At 30.5% G+C, this 13,983-nt stretch overlaps 1 protein-coding gene across 4 annotated transcripts in view; it reads right to left on the bottom strand.

Moving 5' to 3' along the window:
* Positions 1-13,983, bottom strand: part of LOC122717746 (bifunctional heparan sulfate N-deacetylase/N-sulfotransferase) — a 193,235-nt gene that overhangs the window by 3,752 nt on the left and 175,500 nt on the right. For 2 of the 4 annotated variants that reach the window (XM_043942117.1, XM_043942119.1), the window contains 4 exons: positions 12,524-12,776; positions 8,670-8,861; positions 1,151-1,494; positions 272-560 (listed from right to left, as the gene is read on the bottom strand). In XM_043942117.1, coding sequence (XP_043798052.1) covers positions 272-560; positions 1,151-1,494; positions 8,670-8,861; positions 12,524-12,776 — 1,078 coding nt within the window. Of the gene's footprint in view, positions 1-271; positions 561-1,150; positions 1,495-8,669; positions 8,862-12,523; positions 12,777-13,739; positions 13,817-13,983 lie in introns of those variants that run through there. The other 2 variants (XM_043942120.1, XM_043942118.1) reach the window with 2 other exon arrangements.

Below are 13,983 nucleotides of genomic sequence, written 5' to 3'. Positions count from 1 at the left end.
TCGATTTAATAAAATGTACTTTTTTAATAAATATTGTAAAAGACTTAGATATATCAAATCTTGTGTTGTGTTTATTATAATAGAATTTTTTTTTAAATTTTATTGTTGTATTATTTTTATATAAATTGTTTTATAATACACATGTTATTGTTAAAAAATTTTTAATCTTAAATGGATCTTTATTAATTAAATGTTATTTTATTTCTTAAAAATTATTAAAAAAAAGAATAAATTATAATCGATGTTAAAATAATGATTAACGAAAATTTACCATTATATTACGATGAATAAATCCTCTTCTTAATCGAGCTGGCCTCAAATGGGGATACTCTTCTGTGCTTGTGACTTTGATGTTCCACACTCTTTTCCACGCTTCATATAATCCTTCGTGGACCGGATAAACGCCGGAATGATGAGGACTTACGCTGTAACCGCTTCCTGTTGGAATTCCGTGGTCTTTCGCGAATTGTTTGTTCAACGCCATGTCTAATTGTAGATGCGTTACATTCTCGTAAAGGTGAGGTTGTTGATGATTCCACATGTGAGAAAACCACGTAAATCTGCAATTTAGATAATGTTGATTTTAATTTGAAAAAAAAAAAAAAATATATGTCGAGTAAAATTGATTTTTAAATCTTTCTAATTAAACGATTAAAAAAAATTTTATTTCAAAAAATGGAGGCGAACAACTTTATCTATTTATTTAATCAAAGTGTACATAATCGATTTTAATTGCTGTGGAGGAAAGCAATTACTCGAACAAATCGCGACGATTCGCAAACAAGTGCAACTTCCGCGATCAACCGTAATACGTGTACGGTCTCAATACGTCAATTTGCGCCAATAGTAAATCTTTCTGCGCTCTGTTTACCACCCTATTCGCGCAATAACTTTCCGCCAATTCCATTTCCCTCATCATACGCGTCGTAAAATCCATTCACAAATCGTTCTTAATTCAACCGTAGAAAGACATTAATCTTGTAAACATGTGATATTACTCATCTCTCGTTCTATTTTATCTTGTTTTTTAAACAAATTACCTTAAACTGACTTTTATCCAAATACTATAACTAAGATTTCTCATCTTATCTGAAAAGACGATATCTTTTGTTATTTATCGATAAACAAAATATCAAAAAAATATATATACCTGTCGACGTTCTCCAGAAGCATATCGTCCCCCAGATTTTCCTCGGAGGTACCGTGATGGAAATATTTTCCAGAAAACCCCAAGTTAAATTTGAAACCAGGTACCAACGCTTGGATCCTCTGTTGGGTAATCAACAGCGCCATCACGTCGTCCTTTCTTAATCTCGTTCCCTTCTCACCGACGAATATATCATCGACGTCCACCAAGATCATGCGATTAAGGCTTAGGCTCAACTGGCCGTGGGACAAGTAGGAAAGAGAGTCGAGCAACAACAAGTTGTGTAACCAGAATCGTAATCCTCCGCCAAAAAAGACTCTCTGAATCCCATCGTATCTCCCGTGATCCTGCAATAATAAAAATCCAATGTAGGTTCGTTAAGTTTATCAGAATATGATATAATCTGATCTTTGTCATTTAAGAGACAACGTTCGATATATATATATATATTTATATCTTTTTCTATATTTCGAAGGGAATGAGCGAGAATTAAACGAGACAGTTCGAAATAGCTCGTTTACTAAGCTGATAACGAGTTCCAGGTATTTAATATATCGATCAAATTTCGCGGATAATCCTAGCGCATAAAGGGGCCACAATGAATAGTGAGGAAAAAATGGAGAGAGGGAGAGAGAGAGAGAGAGAAAAAAAATACATACTCATCGGAAGGAGGATTTCCGTGGAAATTAAGGTTCGATATTCAAGCGGATTTCGATCGTTCTCGGGTTTTAACAGGTTATGAGAGGGGCAACTGGAACGCTAATCTCCTTTTAATCGCTTTCAAGAGCGATATATTCGATTCGAATTGCGATTGTATTCTGGCATGATCGTTATTTTGAATAGAGAGATTTCACGTTTTATATGTGGTGGAGTAAGCCTGATTTTCAAAATAAAAATTTTATCTCTATTGAAATATATACAATGTATTTTTTAATTTGAGTAAATATAAATAATGCATAAGATTTTCAAATTCAAAATTATTGAAAAATCAGGATAGAGTTTATATAATATTCTTATTTGTATATTATGAATAATTAATTAAAAGAAGAAATAGTAAAAAAAAAAAAAAATATTTAAGAAATAAAAAAATTGCAAATCACAAATTGGCTCTTATAATAGATTTGAAATAATATTCTAATATATATTCCAAATTAAGATTTATATTTTAAACTTTATCATATAGAATAGTTGATAACTTATTAGAATTTTATTTTTATTTAATCAAAAGAACTATCCTTTCATCGATCAAACCATGTTAATCATATTAAATTAGATTCTCTCGCAAAGAAACAGAGTTACTTAAAGCTTTTCTCCTTTCCTTTCTCTCAACATAGTTCATCGATGTTGAAAACTCGGTTAAAAAAAAAAAAAAATGAAGTCGATTATCGATCATCGCACGCGTCGATCGATGATCCGTTATGTAAAGTAGGAATTGTTCATTGGCCGCAGTGAAATTATGGTGATCTCGTTCCACTTATTTTTCATCGAACGATTGCGTGCAACGTTAATGGGTTTGCGCGCGTTTGACGCGTTGATGCTTATCGATCGGCGCGTATATAAGGGCGCGTTAATTTCAAAAATGTTTTGCTTCGATGTATTATAATAATGCCTTCCAACAACTCTATTTTCCTCGACGAACACGATATATCTAGATGCGATTTCCAAGAGAAAATCGCCATTTATGAAACACAACGCATTTTTTAATAGTGATTATTATTTCGATGAATATTATAGTAAGTCTTTATTTTTAACATGAGATGCTAATAAAATGTAATGTAGAACAATAATTATTTTTGTTTGTTGGAATATCTATATTGCAAGTTGCAATAATTATTTATTAAAAGTATTACCTCTGTATCGATGATTTTTAATATAATGTCATTTTAAAAATCGTCATCTTGAATAATATTGTGAAGATTTTATTTAATACAATTTAAATTAATTTTAATCAGATTTATTGCCAGATAATCGATGACCCATCGCTTCACGATGGCCAAATTAAGGAATCAAATTTAATTCAAACAATTGGTTAACAATTAAAAGAGTTTTTATTAATTCTGATTTGAAGTGAAATTAAACTCAGAATTAACATAAATTATATGGTTGAGTTAAAATAAATTAAATTAAATTAAATTAATGACAATTTGACAATCGTTTCCTTATTAATATTAATAAATAACATTTTAAAAAACAACGAATTTTAACTAAGATTTTCACAACAATTTCAATGTGACATGTTAAAAAATCATTGAAATCGAAAATCGTGGTATCTTTTTATAAATATTTCAAGTTGCGTTCAAAACAGAAAAAAAATATAGAAATTTAGTTAAAAATATATTTAGAATATATGTATATGTAATTTTTATTCACAATAATGAATATAGATCTATATAGATAGAATCCAATATAGATCCAAAAACGTTTGAAAATTGATACATGGAAAAATTTTTTACAGAGGATTAATTTTTGAATACCAAAAAATATAATAATCAATGTATATGTATATATCAATTTTTTTAGAATTTTCAATGTAACCAACTTATCTAGCAATCCAAGCAAATCAATCAGTTTGAATATTAAGCTGTGGGCGGAGAAATCGTCGTTCGACCAATCTGAATGATCTGATTGGTTAGAAAAATTTTCTATTAAACGGAGAATCCAGTTTTCGAATCCGATGGAGGACGGATTTCGATTCTTTTCCTAACGATAAAAGCGAACATTTCCATCAATAATCTTCTTTTCATCAAATAAAGCGAACGTTTTATTAATCGAATTTCAAGCTCATTTGCTTGAAAAGAAAAAGAAGAAGCCATGAAGAAATTGTCGAGACGTTGAAAAGAGCAATTCATCAGTGGCCTCGATATTTAAAAAAAAAAAAAAAAAAAAAAAAAAGACACTTTATGATTGATAGCCGAGATTTCAAATGGAATGGCTCGAAATTCTGTGTTACTTATTCTTTACGATGGATCCTTTATCAAGGATGTGATCGGTGGCGTTATCGCGAGTTCTGGAAGCGAAATAAATTGTCAGCACGAATAGCGACAAACGAACCCGGTCCTGCGTCGATGCTCATTAATCGAATGAACCAACGGCTGATTGGCTCCTGATTTAATTACCTGGCTACCTGTGATCCGTGAATCTCTGGCCTATCAGCCATGGCTATATAATGGGGTTATCAGCGAGATTATTATTGTTGTTTACTGCTAACAAGCTCTGTTCATGGAGAACGTTTCAAAACGCAGCCCGGCCAACTGAGAATTCCTGGTTGGTTGTAGTGCAATTAACAAATTGCTTGTTTGGGATTATCTTGAATCGGCGACGAATGCGCGTATGCGAGAAGTGTATACTCAACGATATAATCGACGATGTATCAATTTTAGATAATTAAAATTTATTGAATTTAATATTAATAAATAAATTTTTTTTAAAAAACATAAGTTAAAAATTAAATATTATATAATAAATAACAGAATAGATAATTTTTCTAATTTATGTAATTTATACAATTTAATATTTAGTGCAATGATATCTTATTTATTCTCTAAATCGTAAAAAAAGAACAAGAAGAAAATGGATATCACAAAATATGTAAAAATATATATGAAACATTTCATTTCCTTTTGATAAATTAAGTTCTACATTAGACAGAAGATATAGAATTATCCAAGAATTTTTTCATTCCATTGTCTTCTAAAAGAAATTCATCATTATTTAAAAGATATTAAGATATTAAGTCGACAATAGAAAAGATTTATTATCATTATTAGAAGAACTTGATTTGAATTTTTTTTCATTATCATCTAACGTTGTAACGTGCTATTAGATTTTGTAATATCCTAAATTTTATGTAGATAGATCAATTGAACGATATATCTGCTTTCAACGATAATTTTATTCAACTTCAAACGAATGCTAAAATTTGCTCGACAATTTCAAGAATGATGTTTCTACTCGCAGAATTTCTACTGTGAAGGTCCTAAATCTAAATATCCCTTGCTCATACATTTCTAGGGTTGCGGTCCCTAAATCTACTTATACCCGCCCCTAAGTCGCACGATCCCTGAATCTACGTGCTCAAGCGGTACGCAAGTGACACGATATCGCCGCAAAATTTATCAGACGTGGAGACATGATGGCGTTCAAAAATTAAAAGACAAAAAAAAAGAAAAAAGGAGAAGCTCTTTTTCCTTTTTCTAATTTTTAATAAAAAATTTTCTCAATTTTTTCCGGCGGACGGAAAACGAAGCGAATCCATCGAGGATATAAGATACGCGAATATAAGATGGCCATGTAAAAGCAGATGATATCACGTCTAGACTGTTTATTATATCAGATGAATATTTCCTGTTTGCATGGTGGCGGAAGTTCTTCGCGTCAAGAAAGATTCGCTGTCAGTGTCTTCTTCGCATTTGTATCTTTGCGTCCCGTATAGATCACCGCCGCTTTCATCCGGTACACGCTCAGCTTCCGGCCGAGCCTTTACATCGTCGTGGAATCTCGCAATCGCGAATTCCAAAGCGAATGTAAAACGGCCCTGAATGTGAAACAGCTTTACAGATTGTACTCGAGGTCCTGCCTGTATCCTATCTCGCCCCTGCAATAACCTTTTACCACCCTTCCTTAATTTTTCTTCTTCGTATTTTTATATATATATACGATCCTCACAGCTCGTTTAATCTGTCCATTTTTCTTCTTCTTAATATCCCATCTCCGTCACACGTTTTCCATTCTCTGACAAATATTCACCCGTTTTTATTTTACCCTCACTTTTACCCCAATTTGCATTATTTCACGTTTATTATTTCGCTCTACTGTTGTTCACCGGCCACAGCTCCATTTCAACTTTATCTTCGGTTTATTCTCCCTTCATCTTATTAACTTTCTTGGTTTCTTATTGTTTAGTTTTTTTCTCCATTCTAGATATCGTTTAAATCGTTATTTAACATTAATCGTTTTAATTTTTATAATCTGCTTATCGTGTATTTGTGTTTATTTCTTTGTAATTTTTTTCGATTTCTTTAATTTAAAATTTAAATTTTACAACTTGCTTGCGTATCTTATCTTGTTTATTACTTTTCCCTCTTACTTTAAAAGATTATTTTCCCTTTATGATTCTTTTTCTGTTTTGTTAAATTTATTGTTTTTTATTTACTACTCCCTTCTCGCATTCCAGCAGAATGTTATTTTTTTTGCCATTACTTTCATTTATTTTCTTCATTCCTTCTGCATTACTTAGAACCACATCTCCCTCTTTCATACTCGAAACACCATTTCTACTCTTACTATCCTCCATCTTCATTTTTGCAGAAGAGATTCAAGACATCGTTCGTGGAATGAAACTAGGGTGGCGTTTTCACATTTGTTTTCGTTTCCTCGGACTAACATTTCTTCAGAAAATAAGACTTCTACGAGAGGAAGAGTCTTGTCTAAGAGAATAGCTTCGCAGAATTGTTTCCTGATATTTCGATTAATTTACAATCTATCTTATCGTATAGTTTGGTATTTTTATTGATATTATTAATCTGAATATATCATAAAACGTTGTCTAAGTTTTTGAAAAAATTAATTTTCAAAATAAGAAATGACTTCGAAATGAGAATGCAATATATTTAATGTATATTCATAATCTAAAATTAAACTATCTCGTTTAATATTTTCAAATAAAATGTAATCTAAAAAAATAATCTTTTTTTTAGTTTATTTTTTTGCAATAACTTCATTTTTGAATGAATTTTGAATTTTGAATAAATCTCGAACAATCTTTTCAATTTAAATCTTTCTTTGCAATCTTTCGTTTTTAAAAAAAAATTCGAAAGAAATTTCACGACCCAGAAATCAAACCCATCATCTGTCGACCAATTTACCTCATTCTAATCCTCAAACTGATCAGAGGTCAATAGCAAAGGATTCCAGTATTTTCGCGTGTTTACCGAAGTTTACCACGTTTCTGCCACGCGGTATACTTACCAACAACAATATTCCACGCGAATAGAAAATCGGAATTCCCTTCCTCGTTAAAGGAAATGTTCTCGTTCAAATTAAAAATTCCTTGCCATCATCGAATTCTCGTGCGAGAGGCAAAATTTTAAAAAGACTCGTTCGTTAACGAAATTTTTTTCGCGAATACCCGTATATGTCGCACGATAAACACGGAAAAATTGCAAAAAAAAAAAAAAAAAAAATCAAGCATATATATATATGTGGACAAAAGAACGGGACGCGGAATCGTATTTAATTAAACGAACGTAGCGATCCACCGTCACTTTGTACAACGTTAACAATGCAGCTAATAATTAATAATCCGTATAAGAAGAGCGTTGTTCCTGTTCATCGGTATCGGGTCACAGATTCTACAAAGGGCGGATGTATTCGAGGAAAACAGTTCGAGAGGGTTGGATAGGATTCTAACGCGTGCACATTTTTTCCAACCAACCAGGAAGAAAAGAGAAAACCCGGTGTATACGTCCCCTTTTGTAAGCTGTAATTAATATTCTTTGCAATTATGTTAGCTTACTCGGATCCGACAAAGCGAGACACCGTCTGATAAAATTACAGGAGGAAGGCATGAAGGGGAGAGGGGGGGGGGAAGGGGAGAGGGACAAGGAGCTTTGGTAACTGCGAAAAGAAAAGCGATAAACAGGAGGTGCGTTAATTAATTTGCTAATTAAGGAAGGAACGGAAGTTGACGTTGGTCGATGCGAATTTGAGATCCTCTTGCCTTTGCGATTAAAGATGCCCATTCCCGTTCCATGTTGTTTTTAATTTTGATCCTTAATTCGTATAATTTAATAGGAAATTGTTGATATTATTCTTTAATTGAAAATTATACAGTAGAAATAATTTGTACTTTTCGATTTTTAATTTTTAAATTCAATCTCTCGATCAAGCAACTTCATACTGTTGCAACTTTTTTTTTCATTTGATTTTCCGATTATAATATTCAACTGTAATGAAAATAAATTTATGTATAGCGAATTTAATAAAATTTTCAAAATTTTTTCTTTGATTGGAAAATTGAAAAATCTAGATTTTTTTTTCTACTATCTGATAATTATTTTCCATTGTTCATTGCTAAATAATTATAATATTATATTTTGATATTCGTATAAATTTTATGAATTTTCAAAATAAGAAGGAATATCTCGTTTAAACTTTAAATTAAAACCTATTCAAATATACGAAAATTAAGTGTAAAATTTTGAAGAGAAATTGGAATTTTCTGAATGATAAATCTATTCTTTTCTTATTCTATGATAAAAATATACGGCGTGAGTAAAATTGCAAACGACGGTTAAAGTCATATTAAAATCCAATTTCAGTTCGGTAATAAGTGGAACACGAACTAATTTAATTGTCTTGTCTCTCTCTAAAATTTCTGCAATCTACCAGAGATCATATAACTTTAGTTATTCCAAGAGTGGTTCACGTTTCATTACGTGATTAATCCCGGTCCAATTCTGATTCGAACATACGATGTAGAAAGATATGGGCGAAAAAGCACGATGCGATTCGTACGTCTCACCTGAATGACAGTCGCCAGAGGACTTTTATTAGCCGGATAGTCGAGGCTGTCCCGATGTGCCCATGCCAGGGGTTCGTAAGTGCTGTGATTGGCTTGAAAAATGGTCCAGTCACCGCCAGGAAGTGGTCCCCAGGCCGTTTCCCCGGATCTGGTTAATCGGAGGATAGGAGATGCCGCGTTCAGTTGTGCATCCTGAGGGAGGAAAGACCGATCTCATTTTGTCAGCAACTAGGGAACTTGTTGCCTATACGTGAATAGTTTTCCTGATTTTATTTTTTTCTTCTCTTAATTTTGAGAAGAAAGAATAAGAATCGAAAATATCCATAGTATAAAATTTCATTATAAACGTTCTGATATCATTTTATTATATCAGATTTAAATTATTTTAATATCATGTTTTTAGAAAATTTTAGATTATTTATTAAGATCTTTGCTTCATGTTATAGATTTTTAACTATCATCCATTCTTCATGTTCAATTTAATATTCTACTATTCGTATAAAAATTGATTTTTGTTATTTTTTTTAACATGAAATATATCTTTTATTGTTAATATAATAGTAAAAAAAATTGACGATTTGTTATTTGTTATTTGTTAAAAAAATGTCTCTTTTTATATTTTGTCAAATCCATTAATATAAAGATCTTCATTTTTGTAATTGCATAGTAATTATATATTTATAAACGATTCCTCTAAATTAACTAGACATATATAGCTTTATATGTTATTATTTAGTATGAACTTGAAAAAAGAAAAGAAAAGCGTTACGTTTGCCTTCTTTTTATTTTTCTTTATTGATGAAGAGACAAAATTGAAAATAGTAAAATCGAAGCAATGCGAAGTTGAATATACGTTACCTCCAAAGAATTCAAATAATCTATCATATAAATTTTTATTTTTTTGCTTTCAATAAAATAATTATTTATCTTTTCGTTTTTATTGATTGATATTTATAATGCAATTTGATGTAGAGAAACATCAAATCATCATATTAAATTGAGAAAAACATCATCATATTAAATTGAGAAAATAAAGTATAAATGAGGAATTAATTAAATTCATTTTTAACAAATTCAATAATAATTAAAATAATAATTAATAGTTTAGTGGAAATTCGAGGATACGATAGAGAGATATTGCTACTTATGTTATTTTTTAATATCGTATTGATTATCCCATTCTTTTATATATTTTAAATGAATTATAATACTCATTTAGAAAATATTTAATAATATTATATGAATAATATATGAATATATATCATATGAATAAATTAATAAATTTGATGGAATTAGAAGTATTTTCCTTTATAAACACATTTTTAAAAATATGGATTAATATTAAAGTACAAATAAATAAAGCGTGATTGAAAAATTCTATTGAAGTCGCATTAAGTAGATAAGATAATTCGTAAAGTAGAATAAGCATCAGACAATTACATAATCCGCACGTATCTACTTTTACGGAAATTTACGGAAATATATTCTGTGTTGTTAAAATATTTTATTAAAATCGATGCATTTCGTTAAATTTTTAAGATACATAAATTTCTATGAATTATTCAAAGTTATGAAAGATTTTGATGTTTTAAAAGTTCACAATAGACTACAACTAAAATTTTGTTTATATAAGAAAAATACATTTAATTCAATATTAAAGTTAGAAATAATTATTGCTATAAATAAAAATTTTTTAAAATTACATATATTTTCAATATATATACTGGCCAATATATGCAATTAGAACAACTTTTTCAATATTTCAATATTTTTTTATATTTTTAGTAAAATTTAAAAGCCAGTTCGAAATTTAATTACAAATTTTATCAAATATTAATATATTATATATTAATATATTATAAATTACGATATATAATATCTTATTATTTTCTACTACATTTTCCATAGCTAAGCACTTCTCCTGATATGAATTCAAAGAATAAAAATCTGGAATCTACTTAAAATAAAATATTTATATATATCTAAAATATATTAGCTGATTCAAAAAAAAAAAAAAAAAAAATTCGATATTTGGCAACATCATTCAAGAATAAAGAATAGTAATAAAACGATATATATATTTTATCATATACATATGCTATTAATATATTAAATTATTAATGTGTGTGTATGTATTTTAGTAAATAAAAATGTTAATTAATAAAACTATAATTAACTATTAAATATCGTCCAGGCCATTAAATTTTATCGAAAATATGAAATATGTTGAAAATTGTGAAAATGATTCTAATTTTTTTAACCAAGATGTAAATCCATAGTTCCATTATAATGATAAGTATCTTCAATTAAATCAATAGATACCAATTTACTAATTTATTTTGTAATGCATTAAACTTTACAAGATTTCATTTCACTTTGCTATAAATTATTACGAAAATTAATGTATATATCACTCTATATATATGTTACAATTTTCAAAGCGAATTCATTTACATAGTTACCATTTTATTTTTTGAAAACAAAAAAAGAAACAAGGATACGGCACAGATTTACAGTTTTATTCAAGCCAATCAACATGTGTCACGGTAACGTTGAAAGAAAGAAGCAAAATCGCAGCATATATTGCCTATCGGTAATCGTACAGACACGCACGATTTCATGTCGCATGCAAATTGATTCACCGTGGCAACCTTTTCCCGCGAAACTCGATAAACCGTTTGGGGGCACGTTTGTCGTATTGCGAATAACGGTTTCAGGGATCGATGCTTTTATTACATAGATGCTCTCTCTTTCAAAGTTTTCTGGTTGCAATTTTTCCACGGAATAAACTTGAGGATCGTTTCGTCACAGTAACGGAGATTGCCAATACTCGTTTCGCGATTCTTTCCGCTCGTCTCGGACAACAACCACTATCCCGGCCCAAAACATTATCAAGTACTATGACGAAATTTATTTTCTGACAGCCAATAAGAAACCACGGCCATCTCGCGATCTGTGAATGTGTTTCACACTTGAGAAAATTGCTTTTTCTCGATTGTGAAATCATTGAGCGTCTCGTTTCGATTGGAAACTTCTTTCAAACGGCTCAGGACACGCCGTTTAATCTTTGTTTATAATTACAAATTCTAATTTCTTTTTTGTTCGGTAATTTTTTTTTTTATTTTAAAATCAACGAAATATCATCATTAGTTGAAATTAGAAAGATATTTCTATATTGCGATATTTCATTGATTTCCATGTAAATATGAGGGAAGGATTCACAGGAGAGGAAAATTTGAAAATGTAAGTTCTTACCATAACAGGTGACTGGTTGACGGAGGGAGAGAAAGGAAGGCTTCTCTTTGGAATAGGTCAAAAGATGAAAACCGTTAAGGAGAATCCAGCGGGATATTTAACTGTATATTCAAGTATAGATTAGTTATTTTGCAAGTCAATTATAATTATTTCATTATTGTTTGATATTAATTCTTATATCTTATATTTTAGATATTCTTGTATCATATTTAATTATGTTTATATAATTAACACTAGAATTATCAAATCCTTTAGAATAACTTTAAGGTTGCAGATTTTTTTTACTTTACAATTATAATTGTTTCATTATTGTTTGAATCATTAATTCTTATATCTTATATCTTAGATATTCTTGTATCATATCTAATTATGTTTATATAATTAACACTAGAATTATCAAATCCTTTAGAATAACTTTAAGGTTTCAGATTTTTTTTACTTCTTTTTTAACAATAAAATGCACGATGATTTTTATCAAATTGATTTTTATATTTATTCATGTTACTATTCTAATCCTATATGCAATATATGATGCAATTACGAATGCATGATATTAATCGCAATCATTTCTAATATTTAATTTATCTTTTCCAACGAACCTTCAGCCTGAGATTAGTATGCACGAACAAAGGAAAACCCTTCAGCTGCGCACCGACGAGACTTTCCTCGCCGGACGGCGCGAATCCCACGATGCCGACCGAATACTCTCTGCAATATTTATCTAGCAATTCGCGATTCCACTTGTCCATCTGCAGGTACTTGTTCAGATTTTCAAAGATTAAGACACCGTATCGACCTTTGTCCAGATTTGTCAACACGGGTAGAGACTTGCCAGCCACTTCCAGTTTGTATCTGAAATTATATTTCATTTATTTTTAATTCGTAATCCAACTTTTATTACAACTTTAATCTTCTGTATATAATATTCAAGCATATATAAACGATAAAAAAACTTTTTCAAATAATAAAACTTCTCACTGAAAATTTTCTTTCTTCGCGATTTAAAATAAAAATAATCTCGCGAAATTTATAATCATCGAAATACGATAAACAAGACTCATCGTACAATTCTAACGTTAACATTCGTCTCGAATAATTTCAAGAAAATTAATCAAGCGGTGGAAAATAAATAATTAATCGCGAGATTAAAATTTTTATATATAAAATAAAAACTGCGAGCGAATCAATGAAAGAAAAAAAAAAAAAAAAGTTCGCAGAGCTTTTACACGCGTTAATATCCGCGAATGTCAACGATACTCAAAGATCGCAGAAAATCACGAAGAAACAAGAACGAATCCTCGTTTCAAACTTCTTTTAACTCTTCTTATTTCCCTCGTGAGATTATGCAATAAACCAAGGATCGCCTCGAAGTTAACGTGTTCCTCGAAACGGAATAAACGGTTCCCGGTCCACCCCCTTTATACCACCCTCTCTTCGATCCGCGTCATCAATTTCATCGGCGTAAACCGTTTCCATCGACGAATATTTAGACGCGAATGTCGATCCGCGCGGGGCAACGGCCTTGCCCGATACTCGTTACGGCAATTTCAATCCGCCTCGATGCCTGGTGTATCGGTTATTTAAAACAAGGACAGGGGGGGGGATGGATAATAAATACGAGACGAGTGAAAAAAAAAAGAANGAAAAAAAAAAAAAAAAAAAAAAAGAAAATGGAATATCGATGGAAAGAAGCGGCGCAACGAGCCAGAATCGTTATTGTTAAACGATAAAACAGGGACACTTTTATCGAAATCCCATTTACGCGGCATCTGAAACGATTTCGAGAATAATAAAGCAATTATACGTATAATGTACCTTTACATTTTTGCCACTGGTTATCTTCAAATCTTTTTTCCTATCTTTTTTTTTCCTTTCTTTCTTTCTCTCTCTCTCTCTCTCTCTCTCTCTCTCTCTTTCTTTCCTTTTTCGTTCCTTTGCCGTTTTCCTCGATTTTTAATAACATTTCGAATCCCATTCCAACCCCGTTCATCTACACGAACGTCGATGTTCCATGCCGATAGAATATCAGAATTTTTATTCGAGCACGCCTGCTTTTTAT

This window comes from Apis laboriosa, unplaced genomic scaffold (genome assembly GCF_014066325.1).
Source record: "Apis laboriosa isolate Shangri-la unplaced genomic scaffold, ASM1406632v1 scaffold58_cov148, whole genome shotgun sequence".
In the NCBI taxonomy this organism is placed as follows: domain Eukaryota; kingdom Metazoa; phylum Arthropoda; class Insecta; order Hymenoptera; family Apidae; genus Apis; species Apis laboriosa.
Note: the sequence above shows the minus strand (reverse complement) of the source record. Positions and strands in the feature narration are given on the sequence as shown.